Here is a 26,647-nt window from a genome sequence, read left to right on the forward strand (position 1 = left end):
CTACTATCCTGAAACCATTTCTCCCCTTTGTTTGAATACTCATTATTATTATTATTATTGGAACATCCTTTATTTGCTGAATTAATGCATATTGTCTTTTTTTCCTCTTGCTCTCACTGCCCTCTCAAGCTTATTCTCAAAACACATTTAAAACAAATAACGAGGACTTGAAAGAGGTGATGACTATAAAAAGACAATACTTGTGGAGCTCCTATAACCTGTCAGTTTGCAGGCAGTAGCCATCAAGTCACAAAAATATGGAAATATCTATGGCTCGGAGCATGAAAATCAACATATGTAGTCATCATGTGTTTTTTTGGAGGATAGGCTAAACAAACTCTGTCACTTCTGCCTTGCACTGGAACCCGCTTTCTCTTTTAGGGATCACTCCGCCGTTTCCTATTAGCGTTAGCAGTGCTTCGAATTGTAAAACCTTCAGATTAACATGCCGAATCCTGTCATTTTTCCCACAGGCTGTCTGGCAATGATAATCCACTAAAGGATTGTTTCATCCGCGTGGCGGTGTCCAAATCAAACGCTGGCAACAGGCGGGGGAACCCAAACCTGTTGAGGCAGAATTCTGCCGCCATGTGTGGAATCGGAGCGACAGGCTGCAGGGGTGGGAGGCAAGGGACACGCTATGCCCAGGCAGGGCAAGTCCATGGGCTGTGCCCGTGATGGAAGACCACGACTGCCGTCATGATAGCTGGAAGTTTGTGGGCCACGCCGCCGATCCTGGCCAGAGCGGGCCTGGGGCTGCGCTTGTTGGAGCTATGCCTTGTCAGATTAGCCACACGGCTGCTGTGTGCGATTCTCAACCTGGACAGACAGGCCTGCCAGGCAGAAACTGCTCAGGCAGATGATGCTGGGGAGGACAAAAATTATCCACCGCAAGACCAAGAAGACAGATGACACCCAGCAGGAATGGCGAGCCAAATCTGCAGAATCCACAATACAGCTGGCTAGCCCTAGGCTACCTGCCTCTTTGAAGTGGAAGAGACATCACCGATGAGCTGTCAAATTAGATCACCAGCCTGGAAACACTGGAAGAGATTTAGTTCTTCCAGAAGAGAAGGGGAAGTGTAATAGATGAAAATCTTCCTAAAGGGACCAAGGTAACGTGGGAGGGGAAGGGGGAATCCTGAACATGCAACAACAATGAAAAATTACTAGCCTCTCTCCTGCCTGCATTGGAAAGATGAAGTTGGCTGCGTTACATGGCAGCAGGAATCACTGTAGTCACTACCAGCATGAGAAATAAGGGCGATGCTTGCAGGAAATGTGCACATAGCAGCAACAAGTAAGCGTTTCCATGAAATCAAATTCCTTCCCAAATCGGTGATATCTGTGTATGTCACCCCAGAGCTGGGGTCTAGAATAGTATAAATCTAATATTCAGAATACTCAAGACATGCAACAGAGGGATGCAAAGACCCCAGTCTAACGCTAAAAGCTCAGTGCAGCAGAGGCACATGATGGCAACTCCCCCTGCATTCTTCTGCTATAACATTTGCTAGTATTCGTGCACAGAAGATGCAGGGATTGCAAATTCAATTTTGATGGACCAAAACCAAAAATGAAGATTGCCAAGCGCACAAGCATACACTGAGTTGCATGGTGAACATGAAACCTGATGCTTCTGTTAGGGTAGGGATGGCAGCAGCATGATCTAATTATAGATTCAAAGAAGAAATACTGCTCTTGGTGAGGGGGAAGTATTAAATGTAATAATCCATTAAACCACTCCATCACCGTAATTATACTTTGAACTTAAAAGACCATGAAACACACTTAAAGATTAAAAGGAATGATAAAAGTGAAAACCAAAAGGAAAAAAAATTAAATAGGCTTATAGATCCTCCTAATTTCAACCCCAGCAAAACAACAACAAATTCCTTAATAGGTGTAAACGTACAATTATAAAATCAATTTACGGTCACACTAAGGCAGACTTACCTGGAGAAAAATCATGATAACCTATTCCCTGCTTGAGCATTCATGTAGCAGACAAACCATAAACTGCAGCTCAACTGCAGAGATACAAACAGAAGATGCTAGCAGATCAGAGAATACATAAACTAAACCTTTGGATACAAGAGCTTACACAGGATTTTTATATAATATAACAATTTTTATAGGTTTATCTGTTCCTTCATGTTTCTCTCAACAAATCCCTTTCTAAGTACCTTGCCCTACTGTTCTGCAAAGCCACAACATCAAGGAACAGAGTTTTGGTTATTTATTGCATTTTAACCAAGAGGAGAAAAAAGAAGCTCAAGTTCTAGAGCAATCTTTATCTGTGGCATTACTTGAGTGTATTATATGTCACAGATAGAAGCACATTAACACTTCTAAGTTACATTTTCATATAAATGAGCTAAAATACATGAGCATCTTTGAATTCGAGTGCTCATGTCTGTTTCAAATCCGTCTCAACTCTCTGCTGACAACCTGGGATCCACACCCATGCTCTTCCATCAGCTGTAATGACAGTACATACAGTAAACTTTCTCTGTATGTGAGTGAAGAAAAAAGAGAACAGTTAATTTGTCAAGACACTCCAATAAGCTATGACATCTGTTGGGAAGGTTAGGATGCATCTTAAAATAACTCTCCCATTTTTAGGGCTACGTTCTTCCAAAGTAATCAGAAATTAGTAAATTCCTGGGAGAAGGGCTACTTCAATTTCACAGTACTTAGAGAGTGCTGTAGAATATGGAGGACTACAAGAGATAAAGGAGGAAAAGGATGTAAAAATATTGCCTCTTACAGGCTAACAGCTAGGATATGTCAGCATCCAGGTTTGGTGTATTTTACCCAAAGAATCACTGGCAACTCAGTTGATTTCAAGAAGTTCACACCTTCTCAGAGTGGATAGTGATGAAAAATAACTAAACTTGTTTGACTCAACCACTTCTGCTGTTAACCCGAAGCAATACCTACAATACCCGCCTGCCTTGTAGGTAAACCACTGATAAAAGAAACATGTTACACATAAAAACTATTATCAACATTTCCATCAGTTTTGATTCTGAAAAATGTAGGTTTCAGTTTATCTGAATGACCAGGTTTTTTGTTCCTTTGTTTTGTACCTGGCCTAAACTGAATGAATGAACTACTTCATTTGTTTAGTGTAACACAGACCCTCTTGAATTGCTCACTCCTACTTACCTCTTCTCTATAGCCTTCCTATATTAAAACCAAAATTTTCTATAAATCACTGCTGCCCAATTTTAAATCTATGCAAGAACTGCCCTTAAAGACTTCTAAGTTCAGCTGAACTCTGACTTCTCACTTAAAGTTACTCATGTAAAGACAGGTTAGACATCAGTCTGTCTCTGATCTATCCAACACAACATTTCAAAGTCTGTTTGAACATGGCTTGCTTGCATGCGACAGCCAACCTGGCATTAAGGTGAAAAAGTCAAGGCAAAGTGGGTTAAGTGTAAGATTCTACCAAACACTTACAATTATCATATTTATTTCACTGTTGCTGAAAGGTTGTCATGCAGTACTATCTCACCATATGGCAACAACCTCAAGTCCTAGAGGCACATACTTAAAAGACCATAACATGTCAGGCCCCTTGAATAAATTAAACAGAACAATTATGCAAAATAATAATACTGCAATGATGAGATACATTAACAAATGAGACTGTCACTGTTCATGAAATGCCATGAAAATAAATTCCACACATCACTGCGGCCATCAGCATCATCAAACTGTGAAGCAACAGAAGTAAAACAACATCGCAGTATTTACTGTGCCCTTCAGCAACAGAGATTTTCAGAAAATAAGAGGTTGCAAGGGAAGAAAGTCACTTTTAGTAACATTCAATAAGGGTATAACAACCTACTACAGAAATAGACTAGCAAGGGGTTCTTTTGTTAAGAAAGCAAAACAAAAACCCCACAATGGCATGAGTGCTTGCCCACACCTTCCTTAAACAGAAAATCAGCATTCAACTGACAGAGCTGCAATAAATTACAGCTCATTGGTAAATAACATGATGCTTCATCTTCAAAACGTACCTCAGTTCTAAGCCAAGGTATGTTTTCATATGTATTTCCATTAATTTTATTACATACTTAGTGTTTAACAAGCAAAAGGTATTAGACACAAAGAGGTAGCATGGAGGAAATCTATACCATCTGGTTTTCTCAGTCTTCCCTCTGAAGCAAAACATCTCAATTTATCTTTCTCTGCTTTTAACACTCTATTCCTCTTAGCAACTAATCTACATAGGAGAGTGAAAACTGAAATGCTTGAGCTAGCATATGACATTCACCAAGTGTACTTCTGTCAGTACAGATCTACATTTTACTAATCCCTTCCAAACATTTAATACTTGGTTTTTATATATTTTTCTAAAATTACTTTAGCAGCAATCTACACTTCCATTTTCAAACAGAGGAAGCAAGAGGTTAGGGGGATACCGTAGCCAGAGCACGCAGCAACCTAGAGAAATCCTGACACTTCAAAACAGCAGCTGTTTGGGCAAGCAAACAGCACCCCAACACCAAAACAAATACCTTATACCAACCATGTTCTACAGCGAAGCGGCCTGCCAACACGTCCCAATTGACAACAGCCTCCTCGGTTTCAAAGCCAACTTTTTACAAGACAAGGTTGTCTTTTTACAAGACAAACAAGAAGCGAGTGTGGAAGAGCAGCTCATTATTATCTCAAGTACCTCTTTCCCCACCTTCTTTTTTAGGACTCTGAAACACGCAATCTTTCTTATGTGGAAATAGCACGAAACAACGGCACCTGAATCCTGATAAACGCTAATACTGTTGACTAATTGGAAAGAAAATGCTTTTGGAGCCTACATGAAGGCCCATAAAATGAAGTAGCACATCAACTAACCTTTAATTATTATTATTTCTTTTAAAACAAACTCAAGACTTTCACAGCCAATTTAAGACTACCGTTTTAAAATAATTTATTCCGTCACATAAATACTTTGTAACATTTTCATGTTCCCTTTTTCACGTCATTGGCACACAATATAGCTCTCAACTTTTACAAAACTAGCGTAAACATTCATGGAAAATAAAAGGAAAAGAGGGACGTAACGTGGAAACTCAATAAACAGTAAAATGAGTCTGTAGTGGAAGGAAAATAAGTACTTCTCTGCTCCAAAGACCATGTAATTACAGTTGAGTGCTGATCTAAAAGAACATTTCATCTTTAAAAAATAGTGAATTAAAACTCAATTTCCATCTTTCTGTCATTGTCGCATTTAATCAGATACACGATAAAATTCTGTAGCTAGTTCAAATTCTTGAACAAATGATAACAATTCAATGGAACTGTATTACTTGAGGCATCACCAGTTGCGGTTCACATATAGAAGGTTACAAACCAGGATCTGCAAGGCAGTGGGTTTGGACAGTGTAACTTCTAGACTCCCAAATACCACTCTGACACAGCGTTACAATTCTCCTTAATGAGCATTAGTATATAATCTGTTCTTGATAAAGATGACATTAGTCAGATGCTGTCGAACACCTGGATAATGCTGAATGTGGTTGAACCAGCGAGATACATTAAGGTAAATCTCCTTTTCTTGCACAGTGAGGTCCACCTGCATGGGGAAAAAAATAGAAGTACCAATAAATTGCATTATTAATATTATAAAATGTGGTGAGAAACAATAAGTGCAAAGCTTTACAGCTGATTTCAACTCGCAGAAAAAGCTGTTACTGCCCAGCAGCATTCTACCTTCATTTCACAGATAAAGATTCACAAAACACGCGTTTATTTCCTCAAATGAACACATCTGTAGAATGGAAAATACATCTGTATGATATACTTGGAGGTGGGGGTACAGGTGTTAGCTTGCTTGAATTTAACCAGTCTGTGAATCCAGATAACATCGAGGAGCAGGGGAAAGGTCCTAAACTTGCACAAATCCTGTGCACTCCTCTCATTCAGCAGGTAGTCTTGCCTCACTGGCCAGCACAAGGTGTATTAGAAGTTCAGGAATACATTTTTCAGGCCATTTCAGACTGGACAGAAGAGAGGAACGTTGTTTTCCTCTTTGAGTAATAGTTCTACAATAGTTAGCAAGAAACAACACAGCACAGGGCTTCACTGTCCAAAAGCGCTAGCTAGTATTACTAGGAGGGCAATGACACGGTTCAAATTATCAAGTTAAAATAAACTGAAAGACCTTTGTATTTCATGGAAGTATTGAAAATGTTATCCATGACTCCTATAGTGAAGTTCTGTCATTCCCAAATTTTCAAGTCAATGTCACTTGTTTGTTCAGTGTAACTTAAAGAGTCCTAAGAAGAGCTGTGATTATACAGCTGCTCCAACAGCTCATTGCCACTGCAATGCTGGGTAACAAGTATGAAGAGCTTCCAGTCTACTTTTATCATATGACTGACCAAGCACAGTCATTTGTGATTACATGTAATCTATACTATTCAAAGTCTTCTAAATTAAAACAAGCAACGTCCTTAAGATTCTCTTTTAAGACTTATTACTTCAGTGTACTTCAAGCAAGTAGTAGAACTAACTTCTTCCACACTGTAACACCTCTTTTACCTTTCCTTGATTACTAATTCTGGATCTCATACCTCTGGAACCAAGTTAATGTATTAGTTTAGACAACAATCTGCCTTTCACATTAACCTAATATATTGAGTAAGCTTCAAAGCTATAAAACTATTAGGAACAAAACATGATCTTCATGTGAACTACCCTTTCTTGTCTCCCCACACAGTATAGGATTCACCTCACTTCAGTCAGCCACCAAGATGCACTGATTCACCTTAACGCCTGCAGTTCTAGCTGAGCCAGAAACTTAACAGAGCTTTATTAATCAAGTGGAAAAGAACAATACTGAAAAGACCAACAACTCCAGGGTTTTTAGAGGCATTACAAACAAAAAGCTATTAAACGTAACACTGAATGCTTTCTTAATTAAGATACTTGACAAGCTGCCTGAGGTTCTTTGAGTATGCTACATTCAGGACAAAATAAACATGCAATACCATTTAGAGGGGATACTTCTAATCACACGCAGTTTGTTGTAATTAATGACAGTGCGAAGCCAGTGCTTGGTATGAAGGTGTAGAAGCATTTATAAAACAACAGGGAGCATGAAAAGAGCAATATACAGCCAAAAAAAATCATCTAAAATTAATACTTTTCCTCATTTGTAGTACTAAAAACACTAAGTCCAGGGATTATGGTAGACTAAGCATTACAATTAGTATTATAATCAGAGGATCCTATTTCCAACATCCACAGTGGGTAAGCACTTGGTTCTAAGGGTGCTGAAAATAAACTTCAGATTTGGTAGGAGATACATTTCTTCTCCTTATAATTTTACACTTTCAAATCTCTATCCTCACATTTCTTGGATATAAATCAAAAACAGCCTTTGGAAAACAGTCCTCCATTCTGTAAGTATAGTGGAAAAAACATCCCAAGGGCTTCCCAGACAGGTTCTCTACAAGTAAAACCCCTTTCTGTACTTGGGGCACAGCATTCAAGTTAATTCTGTTTATTTACATAATGTATTCTCAGTGAAATATATTAAAAAGCACTCTGTGGCATGCTCTATTTTTTACTCAGGACATAACTCTTAGGTTAATTGTTTAGAGATCAGTTCCATGGCATTTTTACAGCATTTTGTTAGACGGGTATTTTCTATTCTTCCTCATTAAATTAGATAATTCCCCCAAGTTAAGAAAGGCTGCAGTTCTGCTGTTAAAATAATTATTTGCTATTAAAGCAATTATTTCAATAGCAAAGAAGCAGACACTCAATTTGATGGGGTTTTTTTCTTTTTAATTATGGAGAGAAAAAATAAAAAGCCTTACTCTTCTGCCACAAAGGATAATGAAAATGGGTATCACACAACGCAAACAAAAGTTTCTGGAAGGACTGCAGCTATAACAGCTTTAATTATATCTGCTTTCAGTAGCACTGGGGGTGAAGGCATAAACTCCCATGCCTATACCCTGCATGTGCGTGGGAAGTCTAAAAATACCTGTTTGGAAACAGGTGTGGCTGACTGAAATGAGGTGAATCCTATTTAGAGCTTTTCTCACTAGTGACAGGACAAGGGGAAATGGCCTCAAGTCGCGCCAGGGTAAGTTTAGGTTGGATATCACGAAACACTTCTTCACAGAATGGGTTGTTAAGCACTGGAATGGGGTAATTTAAGGACTGCTGTTATCATAATCCTTTAGAACAAAATCCTGTTATCCAGGTTCTAAGGTAAGTAGTGCATCAATAATATTTATAAAAAATTATGGCAACCAAATGAATGGCCTGAGATGAAAAGGACCACAACGATAATCAAGCTCAACCCCCTGCTATGTGCAGGGTCACCAACCACCAGACCAGGCTGCCCAGAGCCACATCCAGCCTGGCCTTGAATGCTTCCAGGGATGGGGCATCCACAATCTCCTTGGGCAACCTGTTCCAGTGTGTCACTACCCTCTTGAGTGGAAAAACTTCCTCCTAATAACTAACCTAAATCTCCCCAGTCACAGTTTAAAACCATTCCCCCTTGTCCTATCACTATCCACCCTCGTAAACAGCCGTTCCCCCTACTGTTTATAATATGCTTCTTCAAGTATTGGAAGGCCACAACAAGGTCTCCCTGGAGCCTTCTCTTCTCCAGGCTAAGTAAGCCCAGTTGTTTCAACCTTTCTTCATAGGAGAGGTGCTCTGATCATCCTAGTGGCCCTCCTCCAGACCTGTTCTAAGAGTTCCACATCTTTCTTGTGCCTGGAGCTTCAGCAAATATTATCACAAAAAACCACTAATGCAGTCTCATGATATTCCTGTATTAATAGTTATGACTTGAGGAGCATATCCCCCTTGGTTTGGTAATAGATGGTATTAGACTTGACCCCAAAATTCTGACTGAGACTTCTATTTGTAGAGATATAAATTTCACCTCAAGTTATTTTCCAGCGCTCATTAAATAAATTTTAAATTCAGACGTACAGATCTGAGATGACTACTTTGGTTCTGCCTGAATTTATGAATTACAAAAATAAGATAGACCAGCCTCTGTATTGATAATTACTCTTAAACATTTTTAAACGGCTCTTCACAAGTTTGGTTCTACTTACGAATTAAAACATAGGGAAAGTTTTAAGAACACGTTTGTTACCACAGGAGAATGTAATGCATCCCAACTGCCCGAGTTAACTTCAAGCAGTGTTTCCTAATTCTTTGCAATCTGAGCTTTAACCTAGAACAACTTCACTGCTGATTATATTCATCTACATAAACATTTGAGTAATCTATATGTCTAAAGACAAGAGTGATTATACTCAGGTACACGGCTCAGAGGGGAAATATTGGGGTTAGGTAGACAGTTGGACTGCATGGTCTTGGAGGTCTTTTTCAACCTCGGCGATTCTGATACTACACCGACACACAAAGAGACACTGAATTACATCCAATGGTGTAAGTCACACCAATGTTAAAAAAAAATAAATGCATCTGACAGCTAGCACCAAGCATTACGCTTTTTTGGTACTTGTGACCCATATTACAATGCAGAACAGTGTACACTGTTGATTTACTGCCTCATTATTACAGGTGTGTATTTGTAATTAAGAGACTATTCTTCCCCCTCTACTAGTCTGCATGAAGAACAAAAAGCCACCCTTAGTGACCTTCACTCAAATACTAATTCCTTCTCATCACATGGGTTTCTAGACATCTATTATTGTGTTTATTAAGCTAAATAGAAAAGAAGAGCAAATGAAAGGCAAGCAACTGTAAGACTAAAAGCTGCCGTTCATCAATTTGAATCAGGAATCAGTTTTTCCTATTGATTCTTCACTGACTATGCAGTTTCCAAAACCCCACCTGGATAAGGAGGGGTACAAAGCATGAGTGGAAGTGGGGAGAATTATAGAGATATATTACCTATACACAGAAACACTAATAAAAGAAGATGAAGAAGTTAGTAGTAAAAGCAGGTGGTCTTAGTTAAAACTGCTTTCAATATCACATGCATGAGATGGTTTCTAAACTTTGAATAACGCTCAGCTCATGCAGTACAATCACAGTACGTCACTAGTATGTAAAGTATCTTGATAGAGTTATCTGTTAACCCATCAGAGACAGGGAGATTAACCCTTAGGGCCTTTATCAGCAACACTTTCAGATCCACCGACAAGAACAACACGTCCCCATCTCTTATTTTAAAGGATTATATTAAGCAATGTCTTTTGCATAAGGCTTAGCTCAAACAGCAGTGGATATGAGGAACTGCTTCCTTGGAACACACAACATTAAGAGATGGAGCAGCTTTCCCCTCCACCTAAGGCTTGAGGCACAGAAGCAGTTCTGAAAGTACTTCTTATGACAGGAAAAAATAAAACCAATCACAGGGTTCTGCAGTTCAAGATATCTTACTTCCATAGTTAATTACTAACATTAATCAATTTTAAAGCCTTAAAAACATATACAAACTAGCTAATTCCCATTGAACAGCTTCTCATATTCCTCTATCGGATAGCAACCCCATTATTTGCCCTTTATACCTTTCCGAGTCACAAAATTATCATCTTCTACAAAACCAAACATTCCAGAAGCAGATGTTGTACTATAAACTTGTCCCAGCTAGTGTCTGTGTGGTTGCAGGCACCCAGGAGCACTAAGTCATTTGTTTTTACCATCTGCTCTATCTCCCAAAGCAGTAACTTGTATCTTTTCTTCTTGATTAGGTGGTCTACTCTAGAGCAAACTCTAAATATAAAATATGCTTCATTTTCCCCAGTCTAAGTCTTTTTGTTTTTAAAATGTCTCATTTGAGTTTGTGTTCTCTTACACTACAGTTATATTTTTAATGAACTCTTACACACCTGTACTGCCACGTAATATGTGAAAGGTAATCATACCAGTTATCCTTTACAAGGAAAATATGACTCAAGTGTAACTTCAACATAAAGATCTCTTTAATTTTTTGGTTATATTTCATTACCTGATCTGTTCCCCTGCCTCCTCTCTCCAAAATCCCTTCTGAAGCATAGCATTCTAATAGCCTGCCTTTAATTGTGTGACCCAACAATTCAACCAATCTAACTCTTTCCCCCTATTTCATAATGTAAAACTCACTGATTTTATCCTCTCGAGACTGGCAGACTTTATGGTTTGATTTGTTTAGCAGTGCTCACTCCAGAGAAGGAGCACTTGCAATCACATTCCAGTTGCTCGAATACAATTAACTTCTATTACTTCGTTTTCAAATTACCTCTTGAGGTTCAGAAGTGAGGCAGAACAATTTATAAGCACTTCTGAGCTACGTATGAAGAACCTCTCCAACATTTGCATTCTGTGAAACCCCTTGCTGCCCACTCCAAGTACCAGCTCCTCACGTTATTTCCACATTCTATATGTTATCAAATCTCACTGCTAAGTCTTGAAACACAAATGACAGTTTATTGTGGCTGACGCTTCTATGTGTTCATCCTTCAGGAACTTGATTACTGTGCATCTTCCATAGCACCAGCAGTACTTCTAACAATCTTAGTACTTTTAGTTCTGACACCTCTGAGTTTCATTTATCAATTATCAATAAACTGCCCTTCACATAAACAAGCAATTACAATGGTTGTATGTACGTAAAGGTAATGCAAACACTACTTACCATGACATGATGCAACCCGTAGTACATCAAAATATCTGCTAAGGTAAAACTGTTTCCTGCAAGGTAGACCTTATCTTCAAGGTGTACATTAAGATCCTAAAAACAAGCATTAAAAAAAAAAGATTACACTGCTGATGTGGCTAAACAAAACAATGAGGAGTTAAAAGAACTTCCTTTGAGACCATACGTATACAATCAAGGGCAGTTTTATTTATTCAAACATAGAGAAGAAGGAAGACAAACAAAGATGAGAAAAGAAGGAAGACAAAGGTATGAAGGGGTAGGAGATGATATATTTCAAGCTCATGCCTGGAACTTGACATTAATTGGCTGCTTCCATTTGACCCCTGCTTTTATTAACGTTGAAATCATGGAAAGCAATTCACAGCTGATATTGTCAATTCAGTCACTACGGAAGCCCATACAAAGGAGCACTGCTTCTGAACTTGAAGTGTACCTCTCATGCTCAGCAACTCCGTATTAGATGTTAAAAGCTGTGTAGCAGAGGACTTCCATTTGGGTTGAATGAGCAAACAGTCCAAGTCTGTATTACTTAAGGACTCCTTTACATATACAATAATTCCCTGCAGGAAAATAGAAGGCTGATGTTCAGTTGCTCCACCGCATTGTTCCTGAAATACAGGTACTGCCTGCCAGCTCTCTCTTCACCCATGCAGAAGTAGTCCCTTCCGTATATACTGCCATGTTTTACCTACTTCTCACTGAAGTCATATAACTTTGTGCATTTTACCTTCCTCTGAAGAAAAGGTAACAGCCCGCAGATTTACTTTAATCCTAATAGCAAACTGCTTTTATGATGTTCTTTTCTAAAAAATAGGAAAACAGTCTCCCACTTTTTCTTTGCATGTGGAAATTCCCTGCCAATATTCCTCTGCCCCAAGAAAACAAACAAACAAGCTTCTAGTAAATACACTCCTTTCTGCCCAGAAGACTCCTGCCAGTTTTCTTAGACATTAACTTCCTCCTGGAAACAGAGGTAAGAAGCTCAAACAATGTTTTTCAAAGATCACCCTAAAAGACTTATCAGTCTCAACTACAGCTTGTTTCATTTGAAGGGGAGAACATGGGATTTATTCATTACTGAAGGTAAAATGATAAATAAATAGCTTTAGCCTGAATTGCAATTCTAGCTCCATAATTCTGCTTTCCCAAATATGCAGACGTGATATCCTACAGTGCATACATATAAAAGGGAACAGAAACGCCTTATAACATCTGACCGTGCATTTAAGTGGCAAGTTAGGCTCCACTATGCAATATTCTTTGACAGCCTCTTTATGACAGCAGTCCTGTGCTTCCTAATATTTAAACATCCAAATGTCTGCTTTGATTTTTCTTTTATTAGAACGAATCAAGGAAAAAAATATTAACCCCTGCATAGTTAAAACTCTATATGGTCATCTGCCTCCAGCTATGCAGCTATTTATGTTTAAGACTGGTTTGCTGCTTTGTTCTTGTTAGGTCTCAAATTACTTTAAACACGTGACCATGGTTCTGATGAATTTTATTCACGTAACAGAAGCAAATGCTGTGTTAAAAAGAGAAAAGCTCACATGAGAAAATCTGCAAGTCAGTACATATGCTGCACAGTATATTTGTAAATACTCAGGTTACTCATTGGTAAGAAATAACTCGAGCTTCAAAGTAAAGTTGCCACTTCAGTGTTAACAATTATTTATTCTCCTTAAAGTTTTATCAAGCCTCTTAACTGGTAGTTTGCCAAATGTGGTTTAGTCTTGGATAAATTAGCACTAGTCTGCAATTTCCTTCTGGAATGCACGCATTCCTCCCATAAGATACAGAAAGATACTGATTTCATACCGCCAAAGTCAAGTTCATTTAGAAACACCTTTTCCACGCGCACTAGGAATATTGAATCAATCCTGCCACATATGTTATACTTTCCATAGATGATTATATTACTGGCTAATTGCCAGCTGTGTTAGAATTCCTGAAAGCCAAGCCTTCATACCTGACCTCAGTATTAAACTGAAACAGTCTTCCTGTAACAGAGAGGTTAACAAAAATACGAATGCAATACTCTATCTGAATTTCTATTACAACCCAGAAATTCAGGTCTGTTAGCGGTTATTTGTGTCACCGCCTTTCACGTATTTAATGCCGCTACTTAAATCAATTATGTATTTACAGCTCTAATAGCAAGTGATTGACACAGTCTTGCAAAACGCTCGTAGCTAAATTAACTTACTGGTGCGATCCTGCAAGAGCCCCTTCTCAAGTTTCAGATACATTTAAAGTATAACAGCAGCTTACTGTAATAATATGTATTGAACAACTGCAGCAATTTCATTTCCAGTTTTGGGTATGAGTAAGGAAAAAGCAAGAGAAAGAAAACCAAGATGTTGCACACAATATCCTGATGTACAGTGACAGCTCAACACACCCCACATTTTGTATGGTTTACTCTAGCTATGAAGCACAACTGTCTGTAACTCAGTTCACCCTTTAAGATAACTAAACCCCTTCCAGACCACAAGTTGAGACACAGTCTATCAGTGCATCTTAGCTAACTAACAGTTGCCTCTTAAAATGACCCAATAATTTACAAGGGATCCAATCATACTCTCATTTCATTTTAGATACTTTGCCCATAGGATGAATACCAGCAGAGCATTTCTTTCTTTAAATATTCCTTCAGTCAGCAATATTCACAGGGTCACTTCCCACCTAAATGCCTTCACATGGCACTACACAAAGAGACAGCTGAGCACTTATGACCCAGGCAAATCTTGGACAACACAGAACCCAAGAAGAGGATTCTAGAGCCCTATCGAAGGCACAGCTTCATGGTTAGGGGTGTATCCTTATTTTCCTTTCTGATGCAAGACATGTATCTAACAGGCAAACTGTGAGCTAAACTCTGTCTGGAAGAATATTACGTTCATCACAATGTGATTTCTGCAAAGGACAGAAGAAAGTTAGTTCTCTAAACGAACATTGCTCAAATAATCAAAACATGATCTTCTATGCCTGCAAGCAAACTACTGCACTCTTAGAAATAAAAGGAGAAGAGTGAAAACAGGCACAAAGTTCCAATAACGCTTGCTAGACAAGCTTGTCAAAGTGGTTAGGCAACCCACTGAAAAACAGCATACAAGGACTGTGGATTAATGCCATGGAAGGCATATGCAATGGATTAACCTACATAGTGACAGAAACAGTAATTTTTCAAACCAGTACAATAAACAATAACTGAAGCTTGTAACAATTTATTTAGATTTCTAATTGAACTTCATGACTGGAGCCAGAAAGCACAAGAAATTAGGACAGAATTAGCTGTAATCATGGAGCATTTTTTATATGAGATGTTGCAAGTAGTACACGAATTCTTGGTTACAATTACTCTTCAGAGAACAGAGTTACTTTAGAACTTCCTACAACTCCATAGAAGCTTTTCTGTGAAATGCAGTAGAAACTCTCAGTTATATTTTGAATAGATGGTAAATTCCACCCCCCCAGATATCAAGTCTTCAATATATAACGTTGACCAATCAGAGACATTCAAATCTCATGAATGGAATTTACTATTAATAGTCAAGCAGAAATTTGGTGGCTTGAGCATTTCTCTAAAGTTCTCAGTTCTTTGGCAGAGGAGCAGAAACCCTACCTGGTATCAAGAAAAACCTCAAGGATCTAGAGATCCACCCCACTCCTCATAGGTAATTTAATTTCCCACTAATTAAACACCATTCCATTGATCAGAAGCAAAGGAAATACCATCTTATCCGCTGAGGTTAATGGAACACACTGAACACGATATCATCTCCACTACTGACAACAACTATCTGTACACATCAGTAGAACAGCCCACAGGCATCGCTCCTGTTTATTCTGTCCAGTACAGGAGCTCAACGTGATTTAGACAAAACTGTTAAACACTTACACTGAAAATTTCTAAACTCTATGGCTTCTGCTCCAAATCAATCAAAAATTCTTCTTGAGATGGCCTACTTGACAACTGTTTGCATGTCAGGTAACAGCTTTAGTCAACATGTCAGCAAGAACAAGCTTACAAACATTTTCCTTAAGGCTAACAAAACAAACCTCTCTCTCTTCAAATTAGCAAACACTGCTCCAGTTATTAGCTGACGTTCTTCAGAAGCACATCAGCTCACTGAAGGGTTAACCAGTAGCAGCCTAAAGTTTACAACAGAAGCAACTGAACTGTTTTTGGCACAGCTTATTATAAATTGTGGCTCTAGGCTGCAACTGTCCCGAGACTGCCATTGATTATTCCAGACACGTTGTAAAACTACAGTCTCAGACTTGCCTCCCTATTTTATTCAACCCCCCCCTCCTTTCTTTTCCCTTCTCATACTCCCTTTTGGCATAGCATGCTTTAATGGTAGGCTGCCTCTTGTTCTGATTAATCATGGTAGTAAGAGAACAAATTAAAATTAAAAAAAAAAAAAGTTAATTGCTACCCTACAAAATTATTAGTGCTGGAGCAATTCTACTGTAGTTCCGCATCAAGATAAACTCTGTCCATACAGGATCTGCTACAAAAGAAAAGCCGCAGAAAAAAGTTTAAGTGCTATCTAGGATAGATATACATATGTGTATATGCAGGCAGTCAGCGTCACTTCAGGGAGACTTCTCAGTAATGAAGTTTTGTTTGGAAATAATTTATCCACATATCTGTTTTAGTCAATTACATTTTCTGAACTGTCAGCGCTGCTAAGGGCAAAAGGGAAAAACAATTCCTGCTTCAGAATGAAAACACATCTGTAGAACTGCATTGGGTTAACAGTGCAGTTAACAACACCGGATACTTGTGGGTGGAATGACAAAGCAGGTATCAATATTTAAGCCACTCAGACCTTAAGACTTTAATTTTTGTGAATTAGACTAAGGGTAATTCCTTACAAGATGCCAATTCATTTGTTTGGATGTTGCCTAGCATGTTAGGAAGGTGATCTGTGACTTGGTGTGTGATGAAGCTCTAGATAGCTGGACTGTCTTCTATCAAACTATACACACACACACACACACATACATATATATGCAGAATGGGATCTCCAACAGCCACCTCCTCACCTTGTCACACCTCCTGTTCAAAGCATAGCTAAACTTTAAGTTAAATCATAATTAGCCCATGCCTCCTCCAGTTGAATTCTTAAGACTTGAGGGATAGATAGCCCTTTTGAAGAGTAGGATAATAAATTACTAACAAGGTACTGCTTTGCACCACTCCAAAACGTAGAATTTCCTTTGATTTCAAGTAACACAAAAGTTACATCTAGACTACTGCTCCAGCAGTCTTTCTATCTTTGCCTTGCTTCTATTTTATCTGACTTAGATCTGCCACCCCTAACAAAGATCAGAAGCATTAAAACCCTGCTATCACAAAGTACAGTCAACCTAACACCCAGCAACAAAGCTGCATCCAAATCTAGACTGATTTAGTAGCATTAAGCATATGGTTCTATTTAAAATAGGTATGCGTTTCATATACACTTGGTAAACAACCCCTCCAGTACTTAAAAGCATAAAGCAATTTTTCTCTTCAAGCTCTGCTCCCAAAAGATTGCAAAGATCCTAATTATCAGTCACAAGGAGTAAGCAGCAAAATAGAATAAGCTTTTTCAATCTACTCCCTGCCATCTGGCTGCTCAAATAACGGGGTTACCCTTGAGATTTTTTTTCGCTTGCTTCCACCTGTCTTAGAGGAAGAAAGCTTCAGACTGCAAGAAAAAACTGTGTAGAGTTGACTGAAGCTTTTGTACAAAGCAGCTCAAGTTGAAGACCGGTTTTGCAGACTTGCAAAATCTGAAGGTTTTCTTTTTCCACTGTTTCACACATCAACTGAGACAACATTATGTATGGACTATATATTCCGACCGCTAAATCAGAAGGGGGAAAAAATAAATCTATATCTGCACAGAGTTATCTTGAAATACCACACAGCTTGTCTGTAACTGAGGTTTTATAAAGACAGAAAGAAACAAGTGCCTGACAAGAGCAGAAACAGAGCTATTAAACAATCTCTATCTGGAACATTCCAGATAGTTCACAGCATTACAGCCATAAAGCATAGTAAGAGATCAGCTTCGTGTATTTTTGAGTTTGTTTTCAGGTACCTTTTATTTTGTTAATAAAAACCAAAAAGCAGAAAGAAAGCCAGCATCAAAATACACTCTCAAGTCTTCAGTTCCTAATCACTTACTTGTGTTTGCTCAAGTTAGCACGCTGCTATTTTTCAAGGCCCGATCCCTCCAAAATGCGTTGGCAAGTTAGAACTAAGTACCTCTTACCTTCAGAACTGTTCTCGTGTCTTCTCTACTAGACTGTCTGCCTATTTGAGTCACTCTGTATTCCAACCACTGATGAACCACAGCTTTTTCCTCTGCAGAACTTCCAAGCAGTTGCTCTTTCTTAGCCTGTTTCACTAAGTATGAAGCTATGGTGATTAATCCTGTCAGACCAGGACCGTTGTTTGTCTGCAGAACAGGAATCTAGAAAAGGAAGAAAAATTGCAATATTATAAAACTCATTCAAAAAAAGTAGACTCTCTGTGAGCTTCACTATTATTTCTTCATAGTCTCTAAGAAGACTCTTAAAAACGCATCAATCTGTAAGCATTCAAGCTAATAATATCATCATAGTATCACAGTATCGTGCGAGTTGGAAGGGATCTTAGAGATCATCGAGTCCAACTCCCGGGATTCGAGCCCTCTGTGTAGCAGAGCGGTATTTCTGCCACTTGTGCCACAGGGGGGATTCGAACCCCGGGCCTCTGGTGTTGCAAGCAGCAACTTATACCACTGCGTCACCAGAGGCACACAATATCAATAATATCAAAGGGAAATAGATATGTTGCATCCCTACTTTTTGGGGCAATTTACTTTCAGTATTTACAGATTACACGTTCAAGGTGAACACTGACAACCCGGAACTCCTTTTGATCAGTGCACGTTTATCACGAAACAATGCTAATATTAGTGCAGCTTCATTAAGTAGTAGTGCTGTTCTGACACTGACATAAGACAGTAACTGAACCGTCGTTCATTTTTAGGTTCCAGGCTCCAACTGAAGTTTCCAGTTCCCATCACAACAGCTTGACTTAGTGAAATATACACTTATTGTTCTATTGCCAAATACCAGAACAAGTTATTAGTTCAGAGAGGACAACATAATACAAACCTCTAGCTTTAATTGCGTATCTGTTAGTGATTTCACCATGTTTATGTGATTTTAATTGTCACTGAGAAGCATTAATAAATCTTTATAATAGTAAAGCATAATAAGTCTTTAATAAAGAGGAACATAACTTTAAAAGTTAAAATATTGAACTACAGCAAATTGAAGATCCCTATTATCATAAGAACTGATTTAAGTTGTGAAATTAAGTTATTTATATTTTATGAAGAAACAGAAGAGAATTAGCGGCACAGAGTTTTTAAAGGCAAAGTACTTTAGTCACAGAAGCACTGTTTAAGAGTGCAACAAAACAAGCCCAACTTCACAAAATGGTCCTCATCACTGTTCTAAAAGCATCGCTTCAAAGAGAAGCATCAAAACAAGCAACTTAAAACTGAACAAACTATAGGCTTTAGGGACATACCAAAATGAGTAGGCAGTTTGCCTTGAGAAGCTCCTTCAGAATAACAATTAATAGAGCAAGTATTAGCAATCTTTTAGAGTGGGAAAGGAAACTCGACCACTAAAGAGTCAAAAATGAAATGAATGAGACTTCACTGCACCAGCCTAAAGTTCATTCACTCATTCATGGCATCCCATGATGGAATCTTACCGAGACACATTAAGAGCATCTTACCATGCAAAGGACACTATCTGTCTTCAAATTGAATTAATGCAATAAGATGCAATTTCAACATAGGGTATTTAATCTGCGTTTCTACCTGGAGCCCTTGACTATGCATTTTTCTCACTGAACATGTAATGAGGAAAGTGATGGACAGCCAGACTTCATGACTCACACCTTCAGACTAATGTCAGTCATGGCGCTGAAACAACCCTTGAATTGTTAATTAATTAAGGGAGCTTACTACGTATGTAACCATATGGATACTCAACACCGAAACCATAAACACTAAATTAAGTGAAGGAAAAACAGCACGTACAAAAGCAGAAGGGAACGGCACAACTGCTTTTCTCTGGTATTCTCAGAGTGGAGGCTGCAAAGGCTTTACATTAACCCGCCCTTCCACACTATTTCCCTCAAGCCTCCATTGGCTTTCAGACTGCAGAACGTAACGCTTTCCTGTCAGCTTCAAGATGCCGAGGCAGCAGCTTTAAAACGACTACAGTTTCAACGAGGCTCTTTGCCTTAGATACGTTTCTAACATTACAGCTTTACCATGTAACCAAATGGAACAGCACTGACACCGGGTAAACGCAGGCATAAGGAGAGCACCGCATATGTTAAGCCGACATCACTCCGACGAGGCGCAATAACCCTTAGAGATAGAAGCTCTCTGGACGTGAGGGAGACAGCGATGTGCCACAGCCAGAGGAGAGCAGTGGGAAAAGGACAAGGGAGAGGGGAAGAAAGAATAGCGGGGAAGGCGCAGGACGGGGATAGCTGAGGAATAGGACACCCGCGCGTCGCTGCCCGCTCCCAGCCCCGTCCCCTCCTGGCTCCCTTCACCTGCCGCTCCCCCTGGGCGCCGTACTTGTACCCGCTCTGCAGGCCCAGCGCCTTCTCCAGTAAGGCCAGCTCTTCCCCTACCGGCCCCAGCCGCGCGGCGGCCGCCATCTTTCCCGGAGAAGCACCTGGTCGAAAAGGACCAGCCTCCGCCTCCACCTGCCAACAACCGCTAATCCCATTGGAGAACGCGCCACCACACCTCCTCAACAACCATCGTTACCATTGGGCTGAAGGGCTCAGGCAGCCAATTGGGCGCTCTGCTCAATTTAAGCTTGCGAGGAGCCAATCCGCGTTTTGAAACCCCGGGAGGAGTGAGGGAGGCGCTGCGGCTCGCTGAGTGCGCATGCGTGGTTGCGCGTGGGGCTGGGAGGGGGAGGAGAAACGAGGGAGGGTAGGGGGGGTCGTGGGCTGATCGCTTGCCTGGTGCTACGAGGGGCCGTGCTTAGTGTTTCCCTGTCCTGTCATACAACCATAGCATAGATCGTAGAATCATAGAACAGCCTGGGTTGCAAAGGACCACAATGATCATTAGTTTCAACCCCCTGCTATGCGCAGGGTCACCAACCACCAGACCAGGCTGCCCAGAGCCACATCCAGCCTGGCCTTGAATGCCTCCAGCAATGGGGTATCCACAGCCTTGATAGAAGACTTAGATACCAAGCCGATGTTTGTACTGAAATCAATGAGCTGATCTTGTCCTGCTATAGAGAATTTCTAAGTACAGGCTCAGGGCGATCGCTGTGTTAGTCATCTTGATGAAGATGATCCTGACAAGGTGTCCTGGTTCCTCACAGAAACGCCTGCCTTGATACAAGGCGACATTTAGATCTGTACCTTCTGCTGCAGAAAAGGTCCGCAAGTGGCCACGGAGCCTTCATCTGAGTGAGGAGCAGTTCGGAATGCATGGGCGGCTATTTCTCCTTCTGCAGAAATTTGTCTGCTCTTTTACATTAGCGTTAGCAAAGCACTTTCAAGATTGAAAACAGGAAGTTGTGCTGCCTTGAAAGCAGCATTGCTTCTTGGTGCAGTTCTCCAGCTTATTTCCTGGAACAATATTTTGCAGTGTCAGAGTTCCAGCTTCCTTCCAATGGGATGTCAGTAAATGATCAAAAGTTATATAGAATGCCTTAATTTTTGTGGTAATTTGATCGCGGGTTGAAATATCTATCAGTAGCAATAAGAAGAAGGCTTCGATTTTGGTCAGGTTAAAAGATAAAGCTATTTTTTTCAGCTTTCATCCCACTTCAGAGTCCTTGGAAAGGGAGACTTAATAAACTAGGTGGAGGAGATGAACCTCCTTATGGTTTCGTGGCATGTTTCCCTTGATAATACCACTTAGCAGCATCTGCGTTCCTTCTTCTCTGTACAATTCCCTCCCTGCTCCATTAGGTGGAGCTTTGCGATTAAGACTGGGGAAGAAACTTGCTTCTGAGCGCAAAATAATTCACCACAGAAAGGCTGGGGGAGCGGGCGAATGAAGTGTACTTTGCTTAGAGGTATCAATGTCCTGCATGCAGGCTTGATACACAAAAAACTGAATCAAGAGCTTTGCTCACAAGGAAAATAACTTGAAAGATCGATTCTGTCAAATGGAACTCTGCTCTAATCTGCTGTTATCATAGTCGAGTTCTAAATCTAAAATACCCTAGGTTATAAATTAAATGTCAAATGTAATTAATTTGGCACTTGAAACATGAAGTGGATGACTGTCCTTTAGAGAAAGCCTGACAGCTTTATGTATGTCACATTGGTATCTGTTAAAATGAGCTTTACATGCCAGATGATCCTTGTGTGAATCATATTGCTGTTGGCTGTACCAGAATTTTGTCAATGTAATAAGTCTCAAAATAGTGTTCCCCTAATTGTCTTAAGCTTTTGCAAGACAATATAAATCAAGTGTCATCTGCCTCTTCTGTGCAAAATAGTGGTTTTATCATACATGAAATAAGCAATTTATGCCTTATTTGTTACTAAAGAAGACACTCTTCAATATTTACATATAAATCTATCTATCTGTCTATCTATCTATCTATCTATCTACCTATCTATCTATCTACCTATCTATCTACCTATCTATCTATCTATCTATCTATCTATCTATCTATCTATCTATCTATCTATCTATCTATCTATCTATCTTTAATATACAAACAGAGTGTTTTCTTCCCCCTGCTTCAGACCCACCGCAGTTACTGTTTGAATACATTCTTTCCACCTGCTTCAATTTGGCAGCTGTGGTAGCCTCCAGATACCTTTCAACATGTAGATCTCAGCCATGGCTACATGCTCTGCTCCCTCCCCAGCCCCTGCCCCTTGCATGCCTTTCTCTCTGTGCCTCGGACCAGAAGTGAAGGACTTCTTTCCTCACTTCTTGGGTTTTCTGTCCCTCCTTTGCACAATGTACCACACGCATCTTAACACTTAACTATTCACAGGTACCCTTGGGGAAGTGGAATAGGCAGGTTTGCCGTATGGACAGTTATACGCAGTTGTTGAAATAAAAATACTGATAAAACACATTATTTCCCACATAATAGGACCAGTAGGACCTTCCAAATCCAAATCTCATAACAGTTCCGTAAGCAAAGATTTTATAGCAGTGAGGTTTCATTGCTGTAGATTCACTATTAATTTTTAAATACAAATGAGCTAAATTTTTGTGACTGATACCCTTTATACTGCTGGATCTATAGTCTATGCAAGCTCTATTCCTTTAGATGAAGTGCAAAGTAGTGGCTAAGAACTCAGTACTGTTTCCACTAGTGGAAATGAGGGGAACGTGTGCAGCCCTATTAAAAGCTCCACACTTGTTCCTGGTCTCCGTGGCAGCCATATGAAGCCAAATGAAAATGGATATTTGCAAAGTACTCTTGGAAAACCAAACACATGAAAAGAATGATTCATGCAACAGCTACCTCTCCTTTTTGCTTTTCTTTTGCACAACCCTGTGCTGTACGACAGAAACACGAGCCCCAGGTCCGTGTTAAAATGTAGCCGATGTTGTATGTTTCAGTGAAGGAAATAAACAACAACAACAACAAACAACTCTTAAAAGTAATATCTGGAACCTAAAAAGCACAATAATTTTGTCTTTCCGTCTCATTTCTACCCGGTTATGCTGACACAGGGACTTCTGGTCCAAAGCTTTTTTGCAGGCAGTGACTCAGAGCTGTGTCTGTTCCAGCGGCCAGCAGTTGATTTCAGTCAAAGTGCATACTGGGAACAGGGGAAGTTGCCATGATATCACTGCTGTGAGAACGCAGCACCAAAAGTAGGGCAAGGGAGATTTGTCATACTCCTGAGAAGACTGATCAGATGCACGTGTGTCTTGATTTAGTGAAAAAATGCGTATGTTTATATTCATTGAAGTTGAAGTGACAACAAGATCCATCACCAGCCATTACAAAATTGACTTAATTGTTTTTGTCTTCTTTTTAGTGGAAGATAACTCGTTTGTGCCCAGTCAGTGCGGGGCACTGCAGGGTTTTAAGAGCGTTGTCTTAGTTGCAAGGCAGTGCCAGTTCCAGAGACTGTACATCTGCATCACTGCAGTACTGCATAAAAAGCTAATTAGCCCAGGTAGGAGGCAATTAGCTGCACGCTGCTGAGCCTGTTTTTATTGTGTTCCCAGAGCTGACTCAGTCATTCACAGCTCAGGGACCTCTGTCCTTTGTCTGCTATAGACACGTCTCTGAGTGGAACTCAGAAGTACTGTGGCTTGGCTTCGAGGTTAAACAACTGTTGAATGTGGGTGTGAGTTTGGCTTTGATAATTCCATAGTAATTCTTACTAATTTCTGTGGTTTGGAGACAATTCAGTGAAGAATACGTATACAAGTATATACTGCATTTATAAAATAAATGACAAATTAGTAAAATAAAACAGGTTCTTGTTCCTTTGAAGTGTTTTATCAGAAAGTAATTGATTGCTCAGTAAGGGCAGAGTCAACTCTTAAGCACCAAGTATCACAAATTTCCATGAGACAAAAACTATGGACCGATGTGGAAAACTTACCCTGAGGTGTATTCTTCTACCAGTCCGGTCTCAGTTCCTTAAGTCATATCTTTATTACTCACTCGTCTTCTAAATTAGAAGATTTCATTGGAGAAAAACGGTCTTGAAATCGGTGGTTGTACCAAAGTGGAGGATTATGGGAAATGGTTGACTGTTTGGGACAGAATTGAGCAAATTAATGTCTGACATACAGATATGTGAACACTGGGGCTCTGTGTGCCACAGGACCACTGTTTTGTTCAGTGTATGTGCATATTAATGTGAGCAGCTCTGTTCCAGATAGACTGCTAAACAGATGAAAGAGGTAACTCTTGGTAAGAGCAGTAGACTCAAGTTTTCTGTAGCTTGTCTTGTGTAAATGGGGTACAATTGGTTGTGGAAAACATGAACTGATTCTTTTGCAGCTAAAGGAAGTAGCCTGGGTTTTGTCTCTTGTGTTCTTGAAAGCAGTGCGATCGTTGCACCGAATGGCTGCTGGTGAGCTGTTTTTAGGGTATACCCTATTGCCAAAAAGCAGAATCTTGCGATGAAAATGCAAAGCTGTTCTCACCATGGGCTCTCAGTAATGTGCCACATTCGCTCAGATTAATTCTGTTCTTTGTTCTCCTGGTGGAAGTATGCTCTGAACATGCACTAGATGGCAGGCGAGTCAGGTGTCTGAATCCAAGCCTCGCCAATTCATCACACAACCTTCCCTGCTTCTTCCTAAAGATCAATGGGGCTTCCTTGGGCCCATCGGAAGGCACCTTTGGATCACTGTGCTGGACATGAGCATGCAGTCAGCAGGCTGGGGGCTGATCCTCTGTCCACAAGATGCTAGGCCATCGTTGTTTCCAACAGATTTGCTTTTGCCTTTTAGCCGACAAGGAGAAGATGCCTGATCAGTAACAACTCGATCAGTAGCAGCTGTTGTTGAGAATAAGGCTTGTGCTAGAGAAGCTGATGTGTTAAAGAAGTGCTGTCAGCACCTGAGGCTGGCTCTGATGGCTTGTCTTCAGCAGTAGACTCCTGTATTTGCCCTGCAGGAGATGATGGCAGCTTGTCGCAAAATTTTTTGTAGCAGAACATCTTTCTGATGCTCTGTGCTTGCCCCAGGATGAAAGATGCCCTCGATGTTGCCCTTAACGTGGAGATCTGGTTGCGATGCCAGCATGAGCAGGCTTGAATACATCAGTGCTCACTGTAGGATCCTTTGGGAGCTGTAGAGACACAAGGTCAGCTTCAGCCCTCACATAAACTGGTGTGATGTCCGCTTGACCCAAAGCTCTGTCAGCACAAGACAGAGCTGTCAGCTTTCACTTCTCTTGATATCCTTGAGGAAAGGATGGATTTGAAAGATGTCACATCACTATCAGATTATGCTAATGCCATAGGTGAGCCTCACAAGGCTCTAAGAGGAAATCACATTTAAAAAAATAGTTTTTACAATATTTTTTTGTTATTAGTGATATTCCTAAGAATACTGCAATTGGTGCTCTTTTTCTTTTTCTTTTTCTTTTTCTTTTTCTTTTTCTTTTTCTTTCTTTTCCTTCCTTCCTTCCTTCCTTCCTTCCTTCCTTCCTTCCTTCCTTCCTTCCTTCCTTCCTTCCTTCCTTCCTTCCTTCCTTCCTTCCTTCCTTCCTTCCTTCCTTCCTTCCTTCCTTCCTTCCTTCCTTCCTTCCTTCCTTCCTTCCTTCCTTCCTTCCTTCCTTCCTTCCTTCCTTCCTTCCTTCCTTCCTTCCTTCCTTCCTTCCTTCCTTCCTTCCTTCCTTCCTTCCTTCCTTCCTTCCTTCCTTCCTTCCTTCCTTTTTTTTCTCCCTGAAACAAAAAGTTTTCTTAGGGTTGAGTTGCCATTATCAATGGCAAGATTTTAATTATCAGCGCATCTGCACTGTATGTTTACTCTACAGTAAGGCACATGCCCATGTAGTTGTCAGCATAAATAAAACAAGAATGTACTGAGAATATTAGGGTGTTTGCTTTATCTGTTGTAAGACAACAGCATTTATACAGAAGCAAGGTAGTTCTTATTTCTTTGCTAAAGGCGCGGAGGGTCCTTCAGTGAGAGACAACCATCAAAAGAAAGCTTACAAAACCCTTTTTCCTGCAAACCCTGTGCGAGATATTGCATGGAGACAACGGGAGCAAATATCAAGACAAAACCAGACAAATGAAGATATGGAGCCAATGATTCATCACAGTTTGAGCTTTCTTTTGTTATTCAAGTCAACAGCAGATTTATCTGCAGCAAAGCCCAGTGAAGCCAATATTGCTAGTGAAAACGTTCCTTCATTTTTATTTTGCTTCTCTTTACTCAGTCTCTTTCACCTGCAGACAGAAATCAAGAAAGTAAGCAA

General features: G+C 40.0%; 1 protein-coding gene across 2 annotated transcripts; it reads right to left on the bottom strand.

Annotated features, from left to right (window-relative positions):
- Positions 1 to 4,931: 4,931 nt before the first annotated feature.
- Positions 4,932 to 20,530, bottom strand: EEF1E1 (eukaryotic translation elongation factor 1 epsilon 1). 2 transcript variants are annotated; one of them, XM_072328577.1, is made up of 4 exons: positions 20,423 to 20,530; positions 17,941 to 18,141; positions 11,645 to 11,740; positions 4,932 to 5,593 (listed from the first exon to the last, which is right to left on the bottom strand). In XM_072328577.1, the coding sequence occupies exons 1-4, from the start codon at positions 20,474 to 20,476 to the stop codon at positions 5,453 to 5,455; spliced, it is 492 nt and encodes a 163-aa protein (XP_072184678.1). In that variant the 5' UTR covers positions 20,477 to 20,530; the 3' UTR covers positions 4,932 to 5,452. The 2 variants fall into 2 exon arrangements, with proteins under 2 accessions (XP_072184678.1, XP_072184677.1); XM_072328576.1 differs by having other exon boundaries at positions 20,298 to 20,524.
- Positions 20,531 to 26,647: the final 6,117 nt, after the last annotated feature.

Source organism: Excalfactoria chinensis, chromosome 2, assembly GCF_039878825.1.
Source record: "Excalfactoria chinensis isolate bCotChi1 chromosome 2, bCotChi1.hap2, whole genome shotgun sequence".
Classification (NCBI taxonomy): Eukaryota; Metazoa; Chordata; class Aves; order Galliformes; family Phasianidae; genus Excalfactoria; species Excalfactoria chinensis.